The sequence below is a fragment of the Furipterus horrens genome, unplaced genomic scaffold, assembly GCF_987537825.1.
Source record: "Furipterus horrens unplaced genomic scaffold, mFurHor1.1.pri manual_scaffold_7, whole genome shotgun sequence".
Taxonomy (NCBI): domain Eukaryota; kingdom Metazoa; phylum Chordata; class Mammalia; order Chiroptera; family Furipteridae; genus Furipterus; species Furipterus horrens.
In genome coordinates this window covers 26,105,493-26,119,259 of record NW_028327177.1, presented here as the reverse complement: position 1 = coordinate 26,119,259, position 13,767 = coordinate 26,105,493, and the positions used below count along the sequence as shown (strand labels likewise).

At 42.0% G+C, this 13,767-nt stretch overlaps 1 protein-coding gene across 3 annotated transcripts in view; it reads left to right on the top strand.

Moving 5' to 3' along the window:
* GRHL2 (grainyhead like transcription factor 2) overlaps window positions 1–13,767 on the top strand; it is a 140,321-nt gene that overhangs the window by 66,846 nt on the left and 59,708 nt on the right. For all 3 annotated transcript variants that reach the window (XM_090283495.1, XM_090283494.1, XM_090283496.1), the window contains exons 6-7: window positions 193–349; window positions 2,136–2,247. In XM_090283495.1, the coding sequence (XP_090139621.1) occupies window positions 193–349; window positions 2,136–2,247 (269 nt within the window). The remainder of the gene's footprint in view (window positions 1–192; window positions 350–2,135; window positions 2,248–13,767) is intronic.

The window sequence follows — 13,767 nt, the reverse complement described above, 5'->3', positions numbered from 1 at the left end:
ATGTTGTATACATTGTACTAGCAATAACCTTTGGTCTGGTCTCATCTCTTTTGCCATATGCTCTGTCTTTGTCTCTGTAATAGAGTAAATATTGGTTAATATTCATACGAAAAAATATCAAAGTGAAATTGGTCAGGAAGGCAGTAATGTCCAAGTGAGTGAATCTGACCACTGTTTGTTTTCTGTTCACAGTGGCACGTTTCAGTACACCCTGGAAGCCACCAAATCTCTCCGTCAGAAGCAGGGGGAGGGCCCCATGACCTACCTCAACAAGGGACAGTTTTATGCCATAACGCTCAGTGAGACTGGAGACAACAAATGCTTCCGACACCCGATCAGCAAAGTCAGGGTACGCGCCACATTTCTTCGGTAAACCACAGAGGGGTCAGGTGAATGTGTTGCTACCTCAGTCCTGTGGGAAGGGCATGGAAAAAATTCCAAAATAAATAATTCTAGAACAAATGTCAATGAGTTGGGGCAAGAGAACTTATTGGCTTGTAGTTTATCATTTTAATCAGTAACCAATAAACCCTGGGGAAGGGACATGGTTGGAACATGCTTTCTGACTGTATCCAAGGAATTTTTCTGACGCCATTCATTACCTGTGTGCTACCTAGCTACTGTTGTTGTCGTTTTCAACCAATTGATTTTAATTTTTTTAAGTAAGTAGCTGTAAGCCAGAACATATTCCTGCATATTTGCTGCTGTTTTCTCCTGTAAAGGAGGATGCAATTCAGCTGTGTTCCCGGATACTCTGTAACTTTGTTTAAAAGCCTTCTGCAACCCGGTGCTTATTCAAGAGCCAAGGGGCCAGGCATGATACGATCCCTACTAGGAGTGACTTGGAGGAATTTTCACGTTCAGGAGTGTTAGTCCTATTTGTGGGAAATGAACGTGCCCTGGAAGCCTGCCAGCTTCTGGCACTCTTGCTACTGCCAAGAAAGGAGGGAACTGGTAATCCCTGTCTACTGAAAAGGAAAATTATAACAAAGCTCTGAAAGAGGCTGAAGGACTTTCCTGCTCTGCTGTAAAATGATTTATGCTATTGCGTGCATGGTGCCCACCCCACCTTATCTGTCATCACTCCCTCCTCCTAAGCTCTTCCGCATACTAAGAGGGGAACACTGTGGTGTGTGCCTGGATCACGGGACAGCCTGAGTTTACCCCCATCGCACATTCCCATCTGAGATAACAAATGAGGTAGAGGTGAAGGAAGAGGATCCAGCCACCTGCCGGCTGGCCTGCCTTATTCTAGCTTTCAGTAAAATCATTGCAGTGGTGTTCTCTGGATCAAATGGGTCTCCTGGCTTTGTTTCAATGAGAAAGACAAGGAAGCGCTGCTGCTCATTTCTCCTTCCAGCAGGATATGGACTGAGAAGGGGAGAAGCCATATCCCCGATACTGTAATTAAAGGATCCTTTGGGTTTGTTTGTTTGTTTGTTCTTGGTATCTCCTTCATCATCTAAATGACAGTGAATTAACATGCATTGAGCTTAATAAGGCTGCTCATAATTTAGAACTGAGAAGGATTTTTGGATTAAGTTTCTCAATCTCATTCTTAAAGTACATCACATTATATTGAAATAAATAACATAGTTGACCATGTATCTTTTGTTCTATGAAATATCTGTGGCTTAGATCTATATTCATCAATATGAACTCATTTTTAGTATTCCTCTCATTAGTTTAGTATCTCTCATTAATCCAGTATTCCAGCCTGAGGCACTTAATTAGGCCAAAAACGGATATTTTCTCATTTACAAATACTGTCAGATTCTGTGTTTAAGGATACAAAATTTCAAAAATGTGATTGTTTTCAGTACAAGAAAAAAATGTTTGATATTCTTACCTCACAAAATATTATATTTGCTCATAATTGGTTAATCTGGTTGTTTATGACTCAGTAAAAATGATGTAGGATTCTTGTTTTTATGTACTGTTCTCATTTCCAATTATTTTTTAAGTTGGTTCATTTCATAACAAAACAAACCACATAACAGTTTGTTTGGGCTTTGTCAAGCAAGAAAAGCAACATTACAGAAACACACTTCTGGTAGCACTTCCAGAATTGGAGACCATGTGAAGCAACTGAGGCTCTGAACAGAAAGTAAGTTCCAGTATTCTCCCCTCCACAGAGCGTGGTGATGGTGGTCTTCAGTGAAGACAAAAACCGAGATGAGCAGCTGAAATACTGGAAGTACTGGCACTCTCGGCAGCATACGGCAAAGCAGAGGGTCCTTGACATTGGTAAGTTGACCTGGAACCTCCCTGCATGGTCTTTGGCAACCAACAAGTTGTCATGATACAAAGGAAGGCCCAGCGCAGAAATCATTTCTGGGACCCACATAGCTCTTGTGATGTGCCAGGCACTAGACTATGCACTTTTCCTTTGTTAGTGCATTTAGTGTGAATCAGCTGAGAAACCAAAATTGGGTTGAGTGCAAAGCACTTTTTGTCCTACAAAAGTCAACTGTGTCCCAACAATAATAGTAATATATTTAGACTTGCAAGGACTATGTCAGTTTCTAAAACATATTTCCATGCCCTTCAGTGTTTGAGCCCAGTGGGCAGTCAGGCAGGCCAGATGACCTCTGATCCCTCTGTGACATGAATGACCAGGCTCATTTGGCATTAAGATATTTGTGAAGGCCACACAACTGGGTAGTAAGTTCTAGTTCTCTAATTCCATCAGGCTCATTGACCCACTATCCCAAGTGACTTGTCTCCATTACAAGATCATACACTGAACCTCCAAGACTTACTGACTAGAACAAGGGTTTGGAGATACTTGCCTTAACCTGCTTTGTGGCCAATTTGCACAGAGCAGAGAAACAATTTTATTTTATTTGAAAAGTTAGCCTTATAATTAATTATTACCCAAGAAAATGAGAGGAACAATTAAATCAAAATGTGGACTAGGTCCAAATAAGACAAATAATAAAAGCATTTTACTGGCATACCTGTTGTTTCAACTTTGATATTATTACAAGGTTTACTTTTCTTAGACCAGAATGACTTCTCAGCTCTCATAGGACTTCACATCTTATCTCTCTTCTTTATCACCTCCTTCCCACCTTCAGACTTTTCTCTCATGTAACGCTGTACGCATGTGCATGCACATACGTGCACATGTGTTCATGCACATGCACGCATAGATCTGTGACTTATTTCTAAGTAGCTTCATGGCTACTTGGGGTCCTTGCTCTGAACCTGAGATACAGGCATTAAACCAGCCCTTTAGTTTCAAATGGAAAATCAATTTTCTGACCACAATCTCTACCCCTTTCCTTAACCTAATGCCTACTCAGACAAGGTGAGGAAATATGCAAACATTTCACACAATTCACTATCTACTAGATAAAAAAAATCAAACCATATGCTCCTCTGCCAGTGGGCTGTTCACACCATTTCCGATATAACAGGAAGGAGGCTGCGATGGCAAATACACCTGCGTGTTGGGCACCATCCTTGGTGGGAACTTGGACTGAAGTGTTGAGAACTGTGTGAGGCTGCAGTGAGGTTCATCCTGCTGAGGGTGAAGAGAGGCCGAAGAGCACACATGCTCTAATTTGCCAGTTTGGGTTGAGACCCTTCTAGCAGCCAAAAGGGAAAAGGGAGAATCCAGAATTATTTAATGTATTCCTTTTTCTTAACCACCATGAAGCTGGAGGTTAAAGTCAGGGCTCCAGAGCTGTAGTTAGTTCCCAAACATCCACCAGCCTCTGTGGTCAGCAAGTTCAACTGAGCCATGCAGGTAGTGACTAGTGGTCCTTGGGGTCTGTGGGCGGGACTCAGGGTACCTCAAACTCCTCCAATTGTGCATAGTTGTATGGGTGGGCACATTCTTTCATCTCATTTTCCAGGGCTGCCAGGGTAACTGCCCTCCCTCTGGCACTCTGCCTCTCTGCCTCTACTCCAAGCAAAGCCTGATAGAGTTTGCTCCCATCTTTGTGTCTTTCTTTATTCAGCATCCCCCTCAGCACGCATGTTCAAGGATTGTTCTGTTGTCTCTTGTACCCTGTAAAAATGGTGCCTAGCAAACAGTCTATATCATTTTTTTATATCATTTATATCACTTGGACTAGATGGCTGGTTGTTCTTTGAGGCTGCTCCCAATCCTCTGATTAGCCCCACAGGGCTAGCTGCCTGACAGGGAGAGGAGCCTCGGTGTCCCCAATGGAATCCTCTTGGGGGGCCCCATGCAAAGCGGAGCAGGAGCCTGAGGACCCAGGGTCAGGAGAAGAAGGCTGCACGTGGAGCCCTGACTTCCAGGTTCTTTGTGTCCTGAGCAAGGTTCCTGGTGAGGCTGTTTCTATCACACCGGGCACATCCCTCCTTGCATGGATACTTGCATCTTGTACATCTGGAACCTTCATTTCTTTTTTTTTAAATCCTCACCAGAGGATATGTTTATTGATTTGAGAGAGGGAGGGTGGGGTGGGAGTATGGAGACAGGGGTGGGAAATATCAATGTGAAAGAGAAACATCAATTGGTTGCCTCCTATACATGCCTTGACTGGGGATCAAACACATAACTTAGTTATGTTCCCTGACTGGGGATCAAACTTACTACCTTTTGGTGTAGGGGATGATACTCCAGCCAACTGAGCTACCTGGGCAGAGCTGGTTCCCTCACTTCTTACAGGCTTTATCTTGTCACCTGATGAGGGAGACCTTCCCTATCCCCTTATCTAAAAGTCACACCCTCATCAATATTGAGTTCCCTTCCCTTTATTTTGCTGCAGAGTGCTGTTACTACCCAGCATGTTGTTTATGTACATGTGAGGTCTGTCCGGAAAAAGTCCAGCCATTGTTAATATAACGAGAATGGTTTGCATGACATTGATGTAACCTGGAGCCAACAAGAGTGGACTGGTATGTGCATGCATGAACAATGACGACTTCACTGTACTAATCAGTGGGGGTGGCAGATACCATCGAATGAGCATGTGTACTGTGTGGCCGTTGCATTCAAATGACTGTGCAAGTAAAGCAACAAATCTGCATAAAATTCTGCTTTAAGCTTGAATATTCCTTCACGGAAACTATTCGGATGATTCAGAAGGCGTTTGAAGATGATGCAGTGAGTGCATTGCACATAAAGGTGTGGCACAAATGTTTCAAAGATGGTCAAGAATCTGTTGAAAGTGATCCACCTTCTGAAAGGCCTGCAAGAACACCTGAGAATGTTGAATGTATACAGGCTGCAATCAACAAAGATTGGCAACTGACAGTGTGAGAACTAGAAGCTGATCTGGGGATTCTAAAAACTACTGTGTCTGAGATTTTGATGTAGGAACTTGGCATGAAACTAAGATCACCTTTGAAAGAGAAGAGATTTTAGACCATCGATGAGATTTGGGAAAATATGACGGGGCAGCTGATGGCAATTCCAATGAAGAATTTTGCAGAATGCTTTGAACAGTGGAAGAAATGCTGGGAGAACTGTGTGAGGTCCCAGGGTGCCTACTTTGAAGGGGACTGAGGCATCATTGTCCTGTGTACAATGTTTCTTGTATCTTGTATCTTCTTCAATTAGTGTTTCTATTTTTTATATTACATGGCTGGATACTTTCTGGACAGACCTTCGCATGTTTCTATTTATTATTGTTCCTCTGTCCTGCTGAAAGGTAAGCCTTAGGGCAGACACTTGTCTTTTTTATTTCCTGCTATAGCCCCAGGGTTTAGCACAGGACCTGAAATATAGTGAGCATTCAACAAATATTTTCTGAATGAATGAGTGAATGAATGAACGTGTGGATAAAACTGCTACACTGACAGAAGGCAGGCCCCTGAAGGAGCGAACTGTTTCTCAATAATAGTTTCCATGTGTCCATTTCTTCCTATGTTCCAGACTCTTTCTATACATTGTGCATAAATACTTTGTCCTTCATCCTCTAAACAACTCATTTTATTATAAAAACCCAGATGGTGATGGATTAAGAAATTTACCCAAGGTCATGTACTTGGTAAATGGTGTAGGTGAGATGAAAACTCAAGAATGCTGAAGTTTGCATCCCTTGACTTTTTATTATTCTATATCCTCACTCCAACTGTATATGACGTCTGACCAGAAAGAGTCCAACCATTGTTAGTTTAACAAGAACAGTTTGCATAACATTGACATAACCTGGCAGCCAAAAAGAGTGGACAGGAATACGTGTGCATGAACCATTAATGGTGACTTTACTATACTAGTCAGTGGGGTGGTAGACACCATTGAGTGAGCATGTGTACTGTGTGGCTGTTGCATTCAAAATGGCTGAGCGAGCAGAGCAATGAATCTGCATCAAATTTTGCATTAAGCTTTAACATTCTGCTGCGGAAACTCTTCAGATGATTCAGAAGGCTGCATTGTGGGTAACTGGTGGTTGGAGCTTCATCATGACAACACGCCTGCTCATATATCACATCCCGTACAGAGTTTTCTGGCAAAACATCAATCACCCAAGTGACTTAGCCCCGCTACAGCCCAGATTTGGTGTCCTGCGACTTCCAGCTTTTCCAAAAACTAAAATCACCTTTGAAAGGGAAGAGATTTGAGACCATTGATGAGACTGAGGAAAATAAGATGGGGCAGCCAATGGAGATTGAGAGAATTGTATGAGACCCCAAGGTGCCTACTTTGAAGGGGACTGAGGCGTTATTGTCCTGTGTACAGTGTTTCCTGTTTCTTTAATAAATGTTTCTTTTGCATAGTACATGGATGGATACTTTCTGGACAGACCCTCATATTATCTTTGCATCCCAACCCCTAGATAGTTCTTGGCCCTCCACCTGGCACTGATTACAAGTGGAGTGACTGAAGACATTCATTAATTGACCTTGCCCTGACATCCTGCTTCTCCCCTCTGTACCTTCCTCTTCAGACATTGAGAATGTTTTGCAATCTAGCAGTGGGACCCGGCTGCTGCTTGTTCTGACAGTTCTGAAAGCCAGGGCAGATATGTAGTTCTTGTATATTAGGCCATACACTACTTTTCTAGAAGGAGGGGAGGGGAGGAAATATTAGCACTTGGCTCTTTGTTTGTTTGTAAGTAAAACAAACAAATCCTGGCCCAAGTGGATTCTGCTGCTTTTCAAAGCACATGAGCAGAGTTCTCCAGGTCTCACAAGTTCCTTCTTGTGAACTTGTTGAGTAACAACAATTATTCCAGGTCATAAATAAGTCTACATTCTGCAGCCCAAGAAGCATTCCTGTGCCAATTATTCTTCCTGTATGGATAGCTCCTTAGATTCTGTTGGTCCTTTGCTTGTCTCTGAGTGTGAAAGCCCCTTTTTCATGGAATGGGATACGGACTTAGTGCTGGTCTCATATTAGGCACCATCTGCTTGCAGAAATTCCACATTGACTCAGTAAACATGCCAAACCCTTTGTTATGGATTGGCAACTCAGGGATAATAAGGCCTTCAAACTGCTCCAATCTGGAGGTAAGAAGCTAAATGGCTAAGATGTCACAGGGTGAGTGGCAGCTCGGAGGAGTCCTTCAAAAAGGAGATATTTCTGAGACTTCTCTGCAAGGATAATAAAAACATATGAGGTTAAAAATGAGGGTGAGGATGTTACAAGCCAAGGAAAAAGCCAATAGAAGAGCACACACGTAGGTCTAGGAGCTAACACAGAGACCAAAACGAGGTTGGCAAAGTCTGAGAAACTGTTAGCATGGATGCAAAGGGTGGAAACTCATACATGCTAGTGGGAGTGTTAATCGGTTCACCCAGTACAGAGAGTGGGGTGAAGGAAGGAAGTCCTGAGTAACTGGTCTAGAGAAAATGAGAGAGAAGTGTTTTGTAGTTGAGAAAAGGCTTACTTTTTTCAGGGGACTCTTTGGGTGGCAGGGATGTGAAGCCTGAATGGAACTTGCTGATCTCAAGCTCTACAAGGAGACTTTCAGGTCCAGAGGAAACAGATTGAGCCCAGAAAGTGCATCTAAGGGCTTCAGTTGTTAGAGGGCCATTGATTCTTACCACCTGTGCCCTGGTGGCAAACCTCAGAGCCGCAGGTAGAATAGGAGGGAAACGCTACAATTTCATTTCCTCTGCAAAGACCCCGCTATAGGGTCATCACCACACCAGATGCAGAGGGTACTTAAGCTCCGAGTTTCTCGTCCTCTGGCTTTGACACTATCTTGGACCACCAAGTCTTATTTGCACTTTCATTGGGGAGATATTAAAGTCTGTGTGTGTGTTTATATCTTTTTATAGTGAAGTATAGATCCAGGAATAGGTAAGAGAGTCATTCATCCAAGTGGGTGTGTTCCATTCAAACATCAGTCCTACCAGAACTCTGATAAGGACAGACAGAGGGAAACATGCAGATATAATAGGCTAGTACAGTGATTCTCAACCTTCCTAATGCCGCGACCCTTTAATACAGTTCCTCATGTTGCGGTGACCTCCAACCATAACTAAAGCGTAGTGATTAATCACAAAAACAATACATAATTATATATGTATTTTCTGATGGTCTTAGGCGACCTCTGTGAAAGGGTCGTTCAACCCCCAAAGGGGTCGCGACCCACAAATCGCTAGTAGAATATTGCGATGAAGGGACATTCTTCTTTAATGAGTTGCGGTACTTGATTTTAGGCGCTTTGATAATCATTGAGAAGATACAAAGGCAACCTAGGAATGAGACAAATTCTAGAAGAGGTAGACCCTCCATGATGCCTAGCTGTGAGGATAAAGGAGATGGAAAGGATCACAGAAGGAAGTCATGGTTTTGTAACTGGGTGGGGTCCCAGCCCTGAGGCAGGGGAGTCAGGGGTGGTGTGGCCAGGGAGCGGGGGCTGACCATGTACTGAGTTCAGCCAGATCCACCATGATTTATTTTCCTGTTGTTACACATACAGCAGAGTAGCATTTCCCTGGAACTCATTTGCATAATGGAGTGATCCAGTTTAGCACAGTGTGAGCCATTTAAAAAATATTTGAAATGAAGCAAGTTACAAAATGAACTGGAATACTTATGACGTCTACTCAAACAGTAGAGAATTCCAAAACCACTTTCTGGGAAAGGCACATCTTTCCATTTGTTCCCTTTCAAGCAGGGAAGGAAAATTAGATGTTCAACAACTAATACTAACTTTATAGAAGGAAAGCCAGAAGCCGCAACAGATAAATTGAGGCACATTCAGAGACTTTCTCTCTCCTGAACATAATTAAGAATTACTTTGCTACTTTACATTGCAGATGTTCTAAAAGAAGGAACATCGCAGAATTTGCATTTGCAGAATGGGTGTCCTCGTTTGTAATGTAATCAGACTGATTCCACAAGCACATACAAATAAGCATCATTACTTGACATTCACATTCAATGTAGCCATTGTTGACATAATTTTGTAGTTAATTGTGAAATCAACCATTTGTTCTTTATTCAATCTCTGTCTTTAATTTTGGTTCACAGTAATCTTTTTTTGTAGGGCATGATCATACATCAGAATGTATTAGTTACATTGTTAATATTAATCCATAGTTTTCCATGGTAATTAGCAGGCAATTATAGAGCATCTTCGGTTATTAACGTGATTATAGGATATTCATCCGTGCCCTCTTACAGATCTATTCCTTAAGAGCCAGTTTTTAAGTTATGCTCTGTTGATGGCAGTCTTATATTAAGGTAAAGCTTTTCATGAAAACTTAAGTTCTAACTCAATAAAAACATTTTTTCAAGTTTAGTTCTAAATAGTTTTCTCTGAGGGATCAAAGAGAAGCCTGCCAGAAGACTCTGAAACACAGAATTTTGCTGACTCCTGTGAACTATTCAGCTTGGCTCATCTGTCCAGGGGTAGGAGCTATCTTCAGTGTGGAGGTCCTACTCCATTTTCAAATACAAATTGTGATTAAAATTCAGTAATACTTTTTTCTCCCTTTGGGTTTCCCAGAAGAGGGTGGCGTTGGCTGTGCCCCACCAGTGTGCTTTCCTGCAGTTTTGTAGCCAAACTGGGAGGGTGGACATTGGGGAGGGGCTTGTGGAGGCAGCTGCCACATTTCCGAAGGTCAGGTGGCCTGGCAGTCAGCGTCAACTCATGGCCCAAACCGGCCTAGGAGACAAGAGTGCCCTGCAACTGACCTCTCTCTTCACCAGGGTCCCCCACCCCCACCCTCACCCCACCCCGCCCACCCCACAGCCATTTAATGTTGTTCTCTGGAGGGCTCTCCTCCCCTAGGTTTATACAAATCTCTCTGCCTGCAGCTGGACAAGTGTCGTCTACTCTCCTTTACAAATAACTAACTCAAGTAAATGGAATATTGATTTTGATGTTTTCCTACACTGTTTCCACACTTCCAAATAGATATGAAAAGTAAATTTGATTCAAGACAAAACAAAACCCCATGAAAGCCCCCAACTTAAAACAACAAAAACAACAACCACCAAACCCTCAGGGCTGGTGAGAGTCCAGGCAGAGACCTTGATCTCTGCTTCCTCCATGGGGGGCAAGAGCTGGGGCGTATGGCAGGCAGTGTTCTGCCCTGGGTCTTGCCATCTTTCCCACAGGCTCGCACAGTGGGAGGCTCCCGTGGTTCTACAGACAAAAGCTGTGGCCAGTTACTGAAAATTCCTTTTCATCTTCAGCTTTGGTTAGAAAACATTGGTGCGATACAAGTATGGTAGGCTATTAAGGTTATATATTTTAAAACATAAAATGCAAGTATTCTTTTAACTTGACTCTTAGTTCAGACAGAATATATTAATTTTTAATAATATCGGAGCCATTGTAGTTTTCAGTTATTACATGCATGTTTCTTTGTGAATCCTAGAAGCTCATTTTGTTGGGGACAACAGCTTTGGGGAGAATGACTTCCTCCTGGGGTGATCTGGGTATCCTGGAAGTATTTTTCTAGACACCGCCCCCCCCCAACCTAGGAAAGGATCTAGGGCTGCACCAAGTCTGTAAACTGCCCACACATCCAGGTCCTGATCTTTGCAGGCTCCCTTATAAGCTATTGCTAGCCCTTCCGCTTTCCTTCCACTTTATGTTTCTTGAGAGAGGAGCCCACTTCCTATCCCACACCCTAAACTACTACTGATGTCTCATGCCCCTGTAACATTTTTTTTAATTAAAAATTTTGAATGTCAAATCTATAGGTCTATTTTTGCCCCTCACCAGATTTTCTAGTTACTTCCAACCTCTCCTTTGTTCCTTCTCTGAGGCTTTCCTTGCCTAGAATAGCCTTTACCTAGTAGATATGTTACTGCTTAAGAACTTGTTTCCCTGTCCGCATATGTGTGAGAGCTTCCTGACCTTTCAGAGTAAGCAGAGCAAGCTGCTTCCTGCACGGATTTTGGTTTATATCTAGACAATAGTCCATCAGTTTATCAGTCCGACTGATAGACGTGGTTTATCAGTTTACATTCTGCCCATCACACTAGATGCTGAGCTTCTTAACTAGAGAGAGGATTTTTTTAAACCTTTGTATACCCAGCCCCTGATACCAAGTCTGGCACAGAAAAGATGCTCATTCAGTGCTGACTGGTTGACGAACACCACTACATGTAGTTTTGTGTATGTAGGTAACACTACAGGAGGTGGCCAGGCAGGTATCTGGCCAGCTGGAAACTCAGGTGGGGTCACACTCTCTCCTTTTCCATTTTGCAAGAATCAACTTTGATCATATTTTTCTAGATGCCAGGGGGCTAAATGTGTATTTGGTACTTTAATTTCTTATATTTAAAATATTATTTTATTATCCTATGATCCCTTTGATGAAACTTGTTTAACAACTTTCAAGACTTAATTGTTAGCATAGCAATTATACACACACTAATAAACCAGAGGAAATTACTCTTTTTTTAACCTAACTAGAAATTATTATTGTTTTTCCGAAGCAAACAACAGAAAATTGTTTAAAAGTAAATTGTCCTCCCACAACCAAAGTAGCTAGATTTGGAAATTAAATATGACAATGAATGTGGTCCTTTACCATTTTTTTTACTGTTCCTGAGAAGTGTGTTTATCTGGTTCCAGGACATTATTATTTGTGTGTGTGTGTGTGTGTGTTTAAGATTTTATTTATTTATTTTTAGAGAGAGGGAAACAGAGGGAGAAAGAGAGTGAGAGAAACATCATTGTGTGAGAGATACATCAACTGGTTGCCTCTTGCACTCCCCCAGTTGGGGGCCTGGCCTGCAACTCGGGCATGTGCCCTGATAGGGAATCGAAACAACAACCTTTTGGTTTACTGAGCCATACCAGCCAGAGCCAGGACATTATTGTTTAATAAACCTTTTCTGGTAATGAGTTTCCTTTATACTGACAATTTTAAAGCCCTGAATAGTTAAAAACAATGAACGTCACAGAGAAAATTGTGGAAGACCCGTCTGAGAATCTATTTTAATGAGAGAGTGAAATGGCCCCATAAAGAGATACTGATTTAGATTATAAGTTTTCAAAATTCACACACACACACACACACACACACACACACACACACACCTGAGACCACTTTGTAGATCCACTGTTTTTACTACTGTAAACTTTTTTATTCGTTGAACATTTCTTTTTTTTTTTTTTTTTCATGTTTACTGGGCACCACATTGTTCTTCCCCTAATTGGTGAGACTACGCCTTTATCTTTAGCTATATAAGATCATGCTTTCATCTCGAACGCGTTATTCATAGTTTTATTTGATTTTTGTGTTTTGCTTGGGTCTCAATTATTTTCTTTCTTTGGAGATTCATTTAATGAAACCACAGAGAACCTGATGATGTCACATTTTTTAGTATTATTTGGCTAGCTTAAAAAATTGTTCAATACAAAAGTACCTGAAGATACCGTCTGACAGTTTCATGAGACTTGTCTATTTACTGAACAAAACTACAGAGCCACCCCCAGCATTTAGTAGAAGCCTGTCTCTCACCCTGCCTTTCAACAGAAACAAATTTGTGCCTTTGCAGTACCCCCAAGTGTTAAAATGGGCAAATCTAAAGTTTTTCTCTTTTGTTTACAAAGCCTAAAACTGGCCAAGAGAAAGTTTTATTCCAAAACTAAATTAAGCTCTTTGAAGTGTAGAAGCCAAAATAAGGTGAAGCTAATCAAAAAAGTCCTTTGAACGCGCTCCAGGAATGTGGAGCCGCCACTAGTTTTTCTGCTCTTGAAGAGACAAGTATTGAAAGAACCGAGTGCTAAAGAAATGAGCATCTCGTCGTTGTTCAGCGATCCTCTGAGGTAGGTGCTGGTATTATCTCCTCTCACCGATTGGGAAGGAAACCAGCTTCAAGAGGTTCTGTAGCTTTTCTGAGGGGGCTGCTGATGCGGTGGAACTCACACCCGCAGCCGCTGTGGTCAGTCAGCATTACAAAGGGAAATAGAGAAGACAGCTACAGCTTCCTCCTTTGAAGGACAAAGTGTCTTCTTGAAGAAATATATCTAAGAGAATGAGCATTTCAGTTTTGAAATAATATCTACATGCTCTAATAATGGATGGAAAATAAACAGGAATAGCAGCATGAGTAATTCAAATAGTAGTTATTACAAAATCATTCATGTAAAAAAAATAGCCGGTGCATTGTTCCCTCCCACACCCCAGTCCTGTCATGCACATAACAGACTTTCCTCCTGTGGCTGTTAACCAGGTCAGTATGTGTGATTGGGCAGCTGGGGGTAAAGGAGGGGGTTGTTGAAAATGGAGGTTAATCTGAATGGAATTTGAGCAGCTGAAGGGACTGGGTTTGTAATTTGAATTTAGTGACAGATAATCTATGTTAGGATTTACAGTTCTTGTAATGTGTCCGTGTTCAACACCACCAATTTCCTAAAAGCCATT